The following is a 14,552-nucleotide window of genomic DNA, read 5'->3' on the forward strand; positions in this document are numbered from 1 at the left end:
CGCACAGCGCAAAGGTGACTATTTACTAGGATCCAGTCCAGTAAGGCGCCTTCAGCAATGGGATTGTCCGAAAGCCAGCCATCCCTAATAACCGAACAGCACGTCGAGAGGACGGATATGTCAGGTGCAGGCTCCGGACCAAGCGAAGGTCAGAATGCCAGTCAACATGGCTCGAGCATCTTTAGCTCGACGCTTCTCGTCCCTCGCGGAGGTTCTAACACGACCTTGTGGAACACTGTAATTGTCCTATAAATACAGTTGTAATAATTCTCCTTTGTCTCCATAATGGGCTGTCTAGAGCTACCGTGCCATCTGATATACCATATTGGGCGGAACAGGAAGCTAAGGACCGATACAGGGTTGCACGACCGTTCAGCATGCCAAAAAGGGGCTGAGCGCAACTTCCACACCATAAATACCACGAGCATTTGCGTTGGGATCACCGGATGCTCGAAGAAAAAATATGAATAACTTGCTATCGTCCTGAGCGGCTTCAGATACACCATCGAAGTGGGGCCCTGTATAGGTATTTCGGAGACACAGCACACATCGACTGAGATAAAAAGCACCACTTCAGTAATATTTGTCTAAATCATTAAGGTGTATCACCCCTTCGTGCCTAACTGTCATGCCACCAGGAGAAAGTATGAGGGCTGGGATACTGTCAGGTTGCCCAAGCCCAGACAGGAAGGGTCGAGAGGCAGAGGTCAGGTTAGAACCACTGACCTTCCTGTCAGTAAATTCGAGCTGTAACCACTGACATTAAACTTTGTGCGTGCAAAGCTCATGCCAAAGGACAGGGTGACTTTGGTTAGTTCATCCAAGTTCTCTGCGCGTTCTCCTATTTGAAGACCAGAACGATTTTGTCTGCATATTTCAGATCAACAGCGTTTTCGTCGGCATCTGTTCGATCTCCATGTTCTTGGATGCCTTCCAGTGTTCGTCTCATTAGCTCGTCGAATACGAAATTAAATGGGAATACCAATGTAGTTGCCTTATCGCTTGACGCCCTATCCTGGCCGGGATCCTGCCACGTATTCACCGGTCCCGCCCTCACCCGTTTTCGTAACATAAGCGACGCAGGGAACCTGGCTACAACGGAGGTCAAGCTAATTCATATGTGGTTGCCACACTGCGAGCGCCCCTTCTGAAAATGATCATCACTAGCTCAAATGGAGGCGAAAAGTCATGGAGCTTTTTAAAAACACTCATTTCCGAGCGTCGGTGAGCATCTTAGATGATAATGTCTATCTCCTATCGTCGCGGGGCATGATGGAGCCCAAACAAATGAAGCAATCGACTTGGTTTGTACGCTCATTCAACATCAAACAGAATGGAAATCCATGCTTGCGGTGCACGTTCGTTTCCAGGACCTATTTCCAATACAAACGGCAAAGCGTAGTGGTCGACATTGTTAAGGGTGAGCTGGCGGAACTTGACTCAGGACGACGATACCATCAGCATAGTTAATGTCCTTGATCTATATGGTAGGGTTTATGGGTACTCCAAGAAGGCCGCTGACGACGCGCGACATTGAAAATCATCGGCAAAAGTGAATGGCCTTGCGGAACACCGGAGTTTAAAGCAAACGGTGTATCAGGATGCCGACTGTGTAGCAGTCTCCTGCAAACCTTTTTTCGTCCTTTTGGTAGGTGGCAATACAGAGACGCCCCAATCCACTTGAGACATTTTACGTTCCAAAATTCAGCAGAAATTTTTTTCAATACGTTCGAAAGCCGAACAGACTTTGTAGATTTCCGCCGGGATACCATCTTTGTCTTTGTTATTTAGTAGCTTGATTGTCTCGGCCAATTTGCCTTGGCTAGGGGCAACACAATCGACGGTATGTGACGTACAGGTTGTGGTGTCTATGGTGGGCTGGATGGGTAATTGGGTGGCGAGATGATACGTTCAGTCCATTCCTAATTAAATGTCCGTTAGCGCCTCTGAAGTTGCTGACCTTGCCATTATCCTGAAGCAAGACTACTCAGTGGTTAGAGCGCGAATTTACTGATCGGAAGGTCCATGCTTCTTACTCAACCTCTGCCTTTGACCTCCGATGTCTGTGTTTGGGCAGCCTGGCAGTATCCCAGACCTCGTGCTTCCTTCAGGTGGCAGTTAAGCACTGAAAGGGTGCTACAGCTGAACGATATTTCATCCCGAAGCGCAGCTGATCAGACAGAAAATAGAATAACCACCAATATTTACACCTGTCTGGATGTTAGAAACTAGTTCTGACCAATAATCCATATGCTCTTTCTGAGTTGAGTGGCTGGCATGAGAGGGTATGAGGTGAAAACTGAGGGCGGTGACCATGTACGCCTAAGCATCTTGATGAGTGAGGCGTATGGTCCTGGCAGTATCCCAGCCGTTGTGCTTCCTTCGAGTGGTATGGCAATTAGGTACCGAAAGGGTGCTACAGCTGAACGATTTTTTATGGTCCTTTCGGGGATCAAATCTTTCTGCCATCATTTGATGCGGCGGCCCATTGTGTGGACGTCTTTAGATGGAGCCAGGAATCATCGATAGAGTATTGAACTCGGAGGTGGTGAGTTGGCGCTAAGCTGGCTGATGACAGTATTCGGGAGGTTATCTTGGCGGTTCACGTTGATCTTATTTGTAGGTCGCAGTTGGTGCACAAACAGGGATATGGTCTGAGCAGTGTGCAACTCCGGTTTCTGTTTCACCTAGGACTTGCAGTCCTTAGCATACAATGCCCATCGGCCTGCCACCAAGATGCAGCCCAATTGGGATGCAGTGCGACCGTCAACGGAATACCAAGTGAATAGATGCCGCGTTGGATACCGAAAGTATCGGATGCCACAAGTCAACCGAAGGCAACAAAGTTGATCAGTCGATTGCCATATTCACAGCGTTTTTCCTACCCAAACTTCTCAAGAGCATAACGAGTAACATAGGTTGAAGCTTCGGCTCTCGCACTCTAGTTACCAGCAGTCATCATGGCATCGTGGTTGTAGATCATCGTGGAAACCGTTCTTGAAGAACCTGTTCGATGGTGTAGAGGGATAGACAGCTGTCATTGTCAGATTAATTGGGGGCCTTGGAAAGGAGCTGTTTAGATCCCAGACGATACTGCCTCATGCAAGAGCGAACCCCCTTGGGCGAGTTTGCTAAGGGCGAGAGCCAAACCATGCAGACACGACTCATCATTTGCCACCATCACCTCCAATAGGGGACTTCAATACCTGGTAATTTTATGCGTTGTGAACCAAGACCGGGAACCCGTGTTTCGGCCGGAACGGCACGTATGTCGCGCATGGCACAGATGAATGGCTTCAAAAGGGCTTTATTCTGAGATTTCGGATCTCCACGTCAAGCAGAGTGAGGTCTATCCAGCAGCCTCTAAGCCGTGCGTCCCTAGTTTTGAGGGATGGAGAACGCCCGTCTTGTAAATTTGTCACCAAGGGCCAGAGCCAGCGTCTGAAGCGTCGCTTCTTCGGGACGCTGTATCTTGGTCTGCTGATCGGTCGTGCAACACTGTATCGGTCCTTGGTTTCCTGCTTTGCCAACTAATCATCATCATCAAAGACAGTAACATCAGTGCTTCCACTGATGCTTCACTGCCGTACAACCATAAGGTTCGTCTGGCCTATGTTGGCTGCTGGTCTATGTCAAGCATACTGGGGTGCCTACGCCTCCAACCGCTCAATCAGACAATCTGGAAAGAAACTGACAGCACGAACGCCACTGACATCGATTAGCCGCCATTTCTTGCAACGTCTCCAGCCAAGCACAGACGGGGTCACGAGGACCCCATCCTAAAAGTCACACAACACCAACAACACCCAAACTCTTCGTGATCTCTTTCACGCCTTTTTGCCAAGTTATGTGCTGTCCACCTCATGGTTTGTGCCATCCTGAAACAGGCACGGAGAACAAGACTCGTCTCGGTAGACGGTGTTTCGGCATGCGTAGCACATGACCGAGCCATCGTATTCGATGATGCTGGATGTTTTCCCGGATTGAGGTGCCCGCAGCACAACCAAATACCCGTTTTCTAATCGCCTCGTTAGACACGCTGACGCCATCCAGAACCAGCTTCTGAGGCATCGGTGGTCGAAAACCTGAAGACGCGTCACATCATCTACTCGAAGAGGCCATGTCTCGCACCCATACAACAACACAGCCCTTACTGTAGCCTGGCACACACGACCCTTAAGATCCAGTGAGGTGCATTTTTGACGCAATAAGTGACGCAAGTTAGCAAACGTGATTCGAGCCTTTGAGATTCTTGCACTGACTTCATCAGATACACTTCCGTCAGGGCTCATGCAACAACCGAGGTACGTAAAGTTTTCCACCATCTGTGGCTCTCCTCCTTGAATCGCCAACTACGATAAATCGAAAGGCACGGTAGCTTTAGACAGCCTTTCAAGGAGACAAAATAAGATTATTACAACTGTATTTCTGGAGTAATCGCAGAATGTTTCACAAGTTCTTGCCGGAACCTCCGCGAGGGGACGAGAAGCGTAGAGCTAAAGATTCTCCATCCAGATTGGTTGGCATTGGTTGACCAGTCAGAGCATGCCTTCGTTCAGTCCGCAGCCTGCAGGCGAAACGCCGTCCAAATGATGTGACGTTCGGTTATTTGGGATGGCTGGCGTCCGTACGCGGTGTCATGAACCGACCTTAGAGCCTGTGTACCTTCGTGGATCAACATGAAAATCTGCACGCCAGTAACTTCTCATTCACGGATTCGTGGATCGATACACAGGATCGAGCCTTTGCCCAAGTTTCCCGGGTCACTTTTGTTCTTGTCGGTCCGTGACTGTCGTTCACCTGAAAGGCACAATTGAAAAAAGGGTGTAGGACCTATATTTGTGTCTTCAGCGAGGGGCAGCATGCTTGGAAGTGCGAGGATTCGCATAAATAAATGTCTAATAGTGCTTTAAACTGGGTTCTAGAGGGAGCGTGGACAACCGTCGGAGGAAGGCCATTCCTACCCGAAATAAGAAAAAATTTTGTCTAATGAGTGTGTGCTCTGAGCTTGAAAATTTTCTTACTATCCCCCCACCGTGTGTTTGCTGGGTCAGTGGTGAAAAAGCCTGTTTACCAAGCTTTGTTCAAACAGGGCATAAGTAAGAATTAGGTCTCCTCGGAGGCGAAGGTACTCTAAGGGAAAGGGGTCAAGCATCGCGAGACGCGTTTCGCAGTCCACGGATTCGAGGCCGGCAACCACTCTAGTGGCGGCCCGCTGGGCACGCTCAATGAGGCTGGCGTCGTTCGTGCGTCCTGGGTAGAAAACTTGGTTGGTGTATTCCAGGAGCGGCCTGACGTAGGCCCCATAGAGTGTTTAGAAGTCCATGCGATACGGGATAAGGTGCGTCGGATCCCCCGTAGAATTGCAAATGCCTTTTGGGCAGATTTCTCATGGCGCAGTGAGAAGGGCAAGTTTGAGGAGATCCAGATGCCCAAATCCTTTTTGGCATCTATCTTCATGATGTTTTCTTGTCTTTTCTCTCCATGCATAACAAAGGCATTCACTAAGTCTCCTCCAAATGACATATGGACGCACTTTTCATCATTCAGAGGAAAGTACCAGTCCAACGAGTACCGCTTTGCAGCGTCTACATCCATTTGGAGGGCACTGGCATTGGCACTCCAGGATTTCAGGTCGTCCGCAAAAAGCAGACAGGGACTTGCAAGAACATCTGGAAGGTCCTTTACGTACATTCGAAACAGCGCTGATCCCAGGACGGAGCCTTGAGGAACTCCAATGGAGACCGGCCGCACGGCTATGGTAAGATGAAGCATCTCTAGCCTTTGCACAATCAAGTGCGAACTGCAGGGTAGCAGGTAGGTTTGAAGACCAGAAACATCAGATTGGCCACTGGGTCGTGGGTCCATCTCATTAGCTCACTCCTTGAAATCCGCCTTTTTCTCAAGTTCGGTTCTCTAGCCCTTGTACATCCAAGCGCGATGCTCGGGGAAACAGGGTTGCTAGTAGCCGTCACATGGTTCGTAAACCAATTCGGTGCTGAGTACTGGCCAGGAGTCCGCGTTTTCCACGCATTGCATAAAGCCTCTCTATGGGTGGTAAAGCTAGACACGTCGTTGTGTTATCCTTGGGCTCACATAATTCCTTATGTGAGACCCAGTCTCCAGTCGAGAATCTATCACGTCTCCGTAGCACCACCGGCAAGGTCCCGTGTGCAACAGAAGTTATACCATGGCTAGCGCCGATGCGGTACAAGGAGGAGTGGACTCTGATTAGGACCCCCAAGATTCAGTGTGTTGTTTTTACAGAAGGTTCAATTCAATGGTGGCCACGGTCAGTTTGGGAGTCTATTTGGTTTATCTGAGGCTCGCCGGCAACAAGTTAGGTTCGTGAAGAATACAATTTGGATTGATCAGAATTCATACCAGGGTGTTTGGTTTATCTGAGGCTCGCCGGCAATTTGGATTGATCAGAATTCATACCAGGTCAATCTGAAGATGATATCAGTATGCAAGCCCACTTTGATGGGCATGGTTTTTTAAATAACTAAGACAAGTCAATGAATGGCTCCTGTCCTTACGTTTAACTGATCGCTGGCATGTTTCGATATGTGTGGTGTTGATATGGTCTTTGAAAGGTTCTGAGCCGTCATGGGGGGTGACGCTGGGGCTTATCCTGGAGTTTAGCGTCAGCACGCAAGCGACAACCTGGAATGCTCCATATCTTTAATTAGTCCGTCTTTCCGAGATTTTGAGTCTGTCTAGTGGGGCGGTTGGACACTCTTCTTTGACACCAATTTTGCGGGCTTCAGGCAAGCGCGGCAACGACACCAATCACAGCTACATCAACTTGGAGCAACGCATTTATGGATGCTTGGGGAGTGGATTTCAATGTACCTAGTCGTGGCATGCCTGACAGATGAACTTAGGTCGTCCCGGCCGAGCGGTGTCTTTTCAAACTCTGCATGGAGCAGTACAGATTGACGTGATTATTTTAGAGATGTTGGCGAGTGGTTTAGCCGAAACAAATGTAAATGGCCCGCGACTGTGAAATAATTAATGGAGCCGTATTGCGTTCCTAGGAACGTACAGAAGGTTTCGAATTAAGAGGGTCTCACTTAGTGAAATAATTTTATCCTAACAAAGCTACCTCAGTGAAAGTGATGAGAAGTTGAAATGAAAAGTTGTACTGGCCAAGCAACCGATAATTTAGTCCGTCCGGTGATATAGATTGTGGGAGGGAATTTGAAGTCCGGTAATAAGAAGGCACATCGGTAGAAGATGCATCAGCAACAAGCCACCCAGAATAAAGCTGATTAAAGTTTGGTGACTATAGGTCCCCAGAATTATTTAGGATCACTTCATCATAAGTTTCCAAATGAGCCCACCCCGAACAAAGCAAAAGAAAACTCAACATACCTCATAGCCGGGGTTTAAGTTAACGGCTTTTTCAAGTCTGATAGGTATATGTGTGTGTAAGAGGCAAAAGGTTCGTGGGATCGGAAAAGCAGAAACTGCTTCTGTATTCAGCTTCCGTGTTGATATGCAGCGCGAAGAACCATGCAAAAAAATGGATCGTTTGCCAACTTTCACGGATCACTAATTGCTGCACCTGAGCGAGATGTTTAGCCAAACCGGTAGTGTTGGGTTTGTTTTTGTCATTCGGTGGCACCCGTTCACACAACAGATGCGGGTAAATAGATTGTGTGGCTCTGAAGTCTCATCGCTAGATGGATCGGAAAGCAGAAACTGCTTCTGTATTCAGCTTCCGTGTTGATATGCAGCGCGAAGAACCATGCAAAAAAATGGATCGTTTGCCAACTTTCACGGATCACTAATTGCTGCACCTGAGCGAGATGTTTAGCCAAACCGGTAGTGTTGGGTTTGTTTTTGTCATTCGGTGGCACCCGTTCACACAACAGATGCGGGTAAATAGATTGTGTGGCTCTGAAGTCTCATCGCTAGATAGAAAGTTTGCGGAGCAAAGATTTCCACAAAAATGAGCCAAAAGCTCGAGGGCCAGCCGATGCATTAATCGAAATTTAAGCTACTCCAAGCTACTCTCGCTTGGGATAGGCAAGTTTTGTTATTGAAACAATTTCCTCCAGAATTTGTGAAACTACAGCGTATAAGGATGACATTTTACGGGGAAATGCACAAGTTGCAACCTCTCCGTAACCAGTGGTGAATATCCGTTCCATTGTGAAGCCTGCGGGATGTGGGAGCATCTTCATTTCGCTATTTGAACTCGGTGCTGTGAGAAATCCTGGCCATTCACCCCACGTACAATCGTATTTTCAAGCTCAAGCTGCAAGACACAGCATCCTTGCAGCAAACGGAAACGTTCAAATGGAATTAGCTGAGTAAGAACGTGAGCTTTTTCTGGACGTTTATAGCCACCATTTACCGGGCGATCCGCTAACTAAAGCAAAAGCGCCAACAGAAGCGCTTCAAATGGGGCTTTATGGACGAAAACGTTGGATTCCCAACCAACAAACCCTCCGATTGTATTAGATCATTTCTTTGGCTCGACAACTAAACCGACGTCAGACGCGGAACCCCATTGACGTGTGGTTGATTATTAAGGAACACTGAGCGCCAGTCGAAGCTTAACAAAATACTGATAAAGGTCACCAGTAGAAAAATCCAGACGCTTTCAGCTCTCAAAAGCACACTTCTCTATAGTTTTCAACTTCACTTAATCCTAGTTGCTACACAATCACGACCTGCAGGTTCTTCAAAAATAACAAACAAAATCCTTGATTCTAGAGAGGAGTGTCTTTTAGTTTTGCGAATCTTTCGGCGTCGCCAGCGTACCTTGCATAGGAGACAAGCGATGAAAATCTTCCAAGACGACAAAAATGGAAATTGCGTGAGGGCACTTTTATTGGGACTCAGAGGTACGAACATCCGCGTACTTGCCGACATCGACTCAGACGAAAGTATCCAGGGCATATATTCCGTGACAGAATCGCGCAAAAATCCTATGGTGAATTTTCCAGTGGACCAAAAGCAGGCACTTCTAAACCAACCAAAAAGGCTGGAACTGCGTGTTATTTGTTACCTCTGCCTCCCAAATCTTGGGTAGCATGCCGTCGGGTATGATCAGTCAGAATAAAGGCATAACTGGCGGGATTAGGGGCACAGGGAGGTTAGGAAAAGGGACAGCGTCATAATGTGTGTGTGCAGTATCCGATGTAGTCTTTGTCACCACTTAAGCTGCACGGGGAGCAAGCACGGTTACCATGCGTTTTTGAGAGAATATCGAGCAAGACTAGATCGTTGGGATCTGAGGGTGGCGGGGAAAAAACGAAACGATGGAGGAAAACGAGAGGCTTCCTGCCTGACACATGACAAATAGGTTTAACGGTGAAAAATGAGGAACCAGAAAATCAGATCTGGTGAAGCAGCAGAATTGGCGTCATCCAGCCGTTCATGTTGGAATCGAACGTAAAACCACCGCTCAGGCCTCGTGACCCGATGCGGTGTTCCCAATACACTCGAACGAAGCCCCGAAGACATCAAAAGTCAAACACTGAAAGTGGTGGACGGCGCGGCCGACGCGCACTGTCCGGGTTTCAGACCGATATAGCGATATGAATCACGCCGCATCGTTGTAAACTCGACCCTTGACGAATAAGCTGATGTCACACATATATTACAGGTGACGCAGGTTCACAAAGGCTGCTCTGGCCTTCCAAACCGGAACGGAGATATCATCTTTTGCGAGACCACCGGGACTGGCACAGCTACCCAGTTGGACAGGCTTGCCTGCTATCCCAATCGGCTCATCCGCAAACGTGAGGCTAGAATACTGATCTAACCGGTTTTGCAGTTTCGCTTTACATTTGCAGGTGTGAAGCGCATGCCAAACAGTGAGGGGGGTATTTAGATTACTTATTATCGTTGAACTTACCACATGGTCACATCCAAGAAGATCTATGTCGCCTACGTACTTGCTACATTTGAGCGGACGCCACGCGAACACAGGGCTTAGAGGCTTATAGTAAGTCTTCCATGGTCACAGCAATGACGAAGTTGATGAGGAAAGGCGAAAGAGGACGATCTCGTCTGACACCACTTGATGTGGTGAACCGCGCACTGTCGGGTTTCAGACCGATATAGCGATATGAATCACGCCGCATCGTTGTAAACTCGACCCTTGACGAATAAGCTGATGTCACAAATTTATTACAGGTGACGCAGGTTCACAAAGGCTGCTCTGGCCTTCCAAACCGGAACGGAGATATCATCTTTTGCGAGACCACCGGGACTGGCACAGCTACCCAGTTGGACAGGCTTGCCTGCTATCCCAATCGGCTCATCCGCAAACGTGAGGCTAGAATACTGATCTAACCGGTTTTGCAGTTTCGCTTTACATTTGCAGGTGTGAAGCGCATGCCAAACAGTGAGGGGGGTATTTAGATTACTTATTATCGTTGAACTTACCACATGGTCACATCCAAGAAGATCTATGTCGCCTACGTACTTGCTACATTTGAGCGGACGCCACGCGAACACAGGGCTTAGAGGCTTATAGTAAGTCTTCCATGGTCACAGCAATGACGAAGTTGATGAGGAAAGGCGAAAGAGGACGATCTCGTCTGACACCACTTGATGTGGTGAACTCAGGCGAAGGCTTCACATGGACCTTCACATGACCGCGAGAGTTGTGGTACAGCGCCTTGAGGACGGTCAAGAGTTCATGAGGAACACCCTTGCTCCACAAGCACTGCCATATTGCCTGACGGTCCACAGGGTCAAAAGCAGGTTTCAGATTAAGGAACACAACCATTGGTTGCCGGAAGCAGTTTCGCTGTTCTGAGATCTGTAGTAGGGTGCATTTGTGGTTGATGTATCCTCTAACCGTGTGGAACCCAGTTTGGTTTATGTAGATCTGTTTCTGAATGTGTTCAACTAACCGTCGGAGATCTATCGAGGTTTTGATGTCCACCGAAACGCTCAGCTTTTTCTCGGGCGCCTTGCCATTTGGCGTTTGGCAGATCTGCCCTTGCCGTCATAATGGTTATCTTACGTTATAGATTTCCCCTCGTTAATCATGGATAGCACTCAAAGTTACCTACTTTGGCCAGGGTGTTCAAGTTTTTAATGGCTGCAATGGCTCAGGGTGATGTCCTTCGGATTAGCAGTTCTGCTGAATAACCTTAGGTGCACTCAGGCTTCATCAATTTGGTCAAGGAATTCAAGTTTTTAATGACTGCAATGGCTCAGCGTGATCTCTCCGTGAACACGGTATGAAGTCTTGTGCAGAAGCTGGTTTCTTCACGCGTTTTCTTCTGTATTTGATTTGGAAATATTTTGAAGGAGCACATGCGAAATAACAATGCTGTCTTTTTCCGCGCAAACTCATAAAGTGTTTGCCATCTTTGCGATAGGCGTCTCGCTGGTCAGCGCCAAAGAATTTGTTGCAGCTAGTAAGTTTTATGGATTTTTTGTATGATTGCACACGCCGCATCGGGTGCAGGGAAGTTCATATCTTCACCAACATACTTATTCCTTGATGGCACTGTGGGAAGAATTTCTGAGTTTGTGGGCAGCGAGATCAGACGGTACCACACAGTGACCAGTGCATCGCCGTTTGGGCACAAATCTAGCGGCTTCAGACAGCTTTTTAAGCGCGTGTAGCACGCTCTACCGGGGAACGGTAGACAAGGTGAATTACGGACAGGCCATCAGGCTGGCTGTGGCAGCTTCGGTACGTTAATGCCGACGTACTACATTGGTTAGTGAGAAGCCTCGTATCGTGTATCGGTTGGGGTTGGCAGAGAAGATGAGTTTGGCGTGGGAGTCGTGACAGAAAACAACCAACATAGAAGAATATAATGGGATTTTTCGAGGGAGCAGAGTGTTTTGTTGTTGTCATCCAAATGAGTTAATGGGACAACCATATCTGCAGTGAGAAATAGAAATTTGGAGGTGTCAAAAAGATCTGAAAAATTACACAGATTTGGAAGATAGAGAGCGGTTTAAAATAGTGGACAGCTAACAGTCCATAAAATTTGCAACTAGCGTAGTGAAACGACTGCGCCTAATCTCAAAAACGGCCATCGATATTCAGGTTCAGATAGTAGGTAATGGTGGTATGTGGTCGATGGGAACCGTCGTAACCATACATGAATTAAGGGGAGTGCGCTAGCTGAGCGATGTTAGTTGCAGGTTTCCTTTCCCAACTTGCCTATTGAGGCATGATCGAGTCATCACAATTTCGAACTCTGCAGGCGGTAAGGAGGTAAAACCAACGAGGTCTCTTTATTACACACCGACTCACCAAGTCCTTGCTACAACTATCCTCATGGTTTCATAGTTCAACGATCCTTGTCTTCGGATTCCAAGAATCAATTCTGTACTACTTGAATTTACATCACCTTTGTGCACTTAGCTCTTCAGCTTCAATTTCGATTCGATGCACATGGGTATGGGCCTACGATAAGTAGCGAAGATAAGCCACAAGGCGCATGCTTGTGAGTCCGGAAGGCCGTCACATCCTGTTGACCTGGCTTTCATGCAAAGTTGGGGCCTCACAGTACGCGTCGAATAGTCACCGACCTGGCAGTTAAGATTGGTAACCAAGGTGGGCGACAGAGCGTGCGGCTGTCATAATGAAAGAAGATAGTAGGTCCTATTTTTTGCAACAGGAAATGATGTATTATCCATTAAGAAATTTATGCATATGTGAGAACGGTGATCATGCAAAGGTGTAGACTTGCATCAACTCTGCACAATGCGTCAAGATTTCTCTCATTATTATGTTCGGAAAAGGGCATGTTGTGCCGAAGGTTTGTGTGCAAACTCATCTAATTTGTTACATATGCATGCGTATTACGCATGCAGACGTTGTTAATCTATTTAAGAGGATGATATTTGCACTGATAATTCTGCAGATGTTACACGCATTTGAAGGGCACCGAAGGACAACGCAATTCATATGCAAAAATTGCCTTCAGAATTCAACCCAGACTGCACTAGCATTTCATGGCATCTAAAGCGTAAATATCTAAGTTAACTTAATAATTGTGTTCTGCACAATTCAGTCCCAACTGGCATTGAGACAACATCGAAAAACTATACCTCAAAGCGGCAAAAGATCAACCAATTCTCTCTTGCGGCATGACGCAGTGAATAACCCTCATAACCAAGATCCCTATCCTAGGGTAGGCGTTGTGCAGTTCTGAGAGATTCAACGCATGCATATTTCGTCAAGATTCGTAATGCGCGGTGAGATAAACGTGCGTTGCCCTGGGATAGCTTCCAAATCGAAACAAAACCCGCCAAGTTTATTCACAAACGGAATTTTGTGAACCATGATTGAGTGCAATTAAATAAACAGTATCCGGCACCGACAATGAAACGAGTTTTGTTTGAACTAGGTCCCCCATTCCCACTTTTACTGCGAAATTTGAAACGGTGTGCGGCTGCACTGTGTGCACGCTGCAAAAACATAAAAAACACAAAAACTCTCCCAAAAAAATTTCAAAAGAATAATCTATAAACAAAAAATGGCTGTTGCAACCCAAACGGCACAAAGCTTGCCTCAGACCTCCCTATATGTGGGTGACTTGCACCCGCTGGCCACGGAAGCCTTACTCTATTCTAAATTCTCGGAAATTGGTACCGTATTAAGCGCTCGCATTTGTCGCGATTTGGCCACCCGAAACTCTCTCGGTTACGGTTACGTAAATTTCGAAGAACCAAAAGATGGTAAGTTGGATTGTGAATCCGTGATTACAATTTGTAGCCGAGCGCGCCCTCGAAAATCTCAACTATGAGTCGTTCATGGGGCGCCCCATCCGTATCATGTGGTCCCAACGCGACCCTTCACTTCGAAAGTCCGGGAAGGGTAACATCTTCATCAAGAACTTGGACAAGACCATTGATCAGAAGCAGCTTTACGATACTTTCAGTTTTATCGGGAAAATACTCTCGTGCAAGGTATGTCGTTTGATTCTCAAGCAATTTACTTTCAGATTGCCATGGACGAACACGGAAATTCGAAAGGGTATGGGTTTGTACACTTCGAGAAAGAGGAGTGTGCTGAACGCGCCATTGAGAAAATCAATGGCATGATGATCAATGATCGAGTTGTGTACGTCGGCAAATTCATACCCAGTTCAGACCGTAAATCGGCCTCAGGAAAACTCCGGTTCAACAACATATACGTAAAGAACTTCCCACCGGATACTACTGATGAGAAGTTGCGCGATATGTTCAGTGAATTTGGGGAGATTAAGAGCTGCTGCGTCGAGAAGAACCCTGAAGGAAAGTCTAAAGGCTTTGGTTTTGTTTGTTTCCATGACCCAGATCATGCTGAACAGGCCGTCAGGGTTATAAGAACCCTGAAAGTCTAAAGGCTTTGGTTTTGTTTGTTTCCATGACCCAGATCATGCTGAACAGGCCGTCAGGGTTATGCATGGCAAAGAAAGAATCTCGGGCCGTACTGAAATGAACGCCACTTTGGTGGGCTCCAAACCCTTGTATGTTGCTTTAGCTCAACGCAAGGAAGACAGACGCGCGAAATTGATTGCCGAGCATCAACAGCGCCTGGCTCAATATAGAAGTCCTGTTACACAGATGTT

At 47.3% G+C, this 14,552-nt stretch overlaps 1 protein-coding gene across 1 annotated transcript; it reads left to right on the forward strand.

Annotated features, from left to right (window-relative positions):
- Nucleotides 1-13,475: 13,475 nt before the first annotated feature.
- On the forward strand, nucleotides 13,476-14,324 carry T265_10323 (hypothetical protein; the record flags this gene model as incomplete). The annotated part of the gene is made up of 3 exons (XM_009176659.1): nucleotides 13,476-13,677; nucleotides 13,715-13,908; nucleotides 13,944-14,324. The coding sequence occupies 3 exons, from the start codon at nucleotides 13,476-13,478 to the stop codon at nucleotides 14,322-14,324; spliced, it is 777 nt and encodes a 258-aa protein (XP_009174923.1).
- Between the last annotated feature and the right edge of the window lie 228 nt (nucleotides 14,325-14,552).

This window comes from Opisthorchis viverrini (genome assembly GCF_000715545.1).
Source record: "Opisthorchis viverrini unplaced genomic scaffold opera_v5_362, whole genome shotgun sequence".
In the NCBI taxonomy this organism is placed as follows: Eukaryota; Metazoa; Platyhelminthes; class Trematoda; order Opisthorchiida; family Opisthorchiidae; genus Opisthorchis; species Opisthorchis viverrini.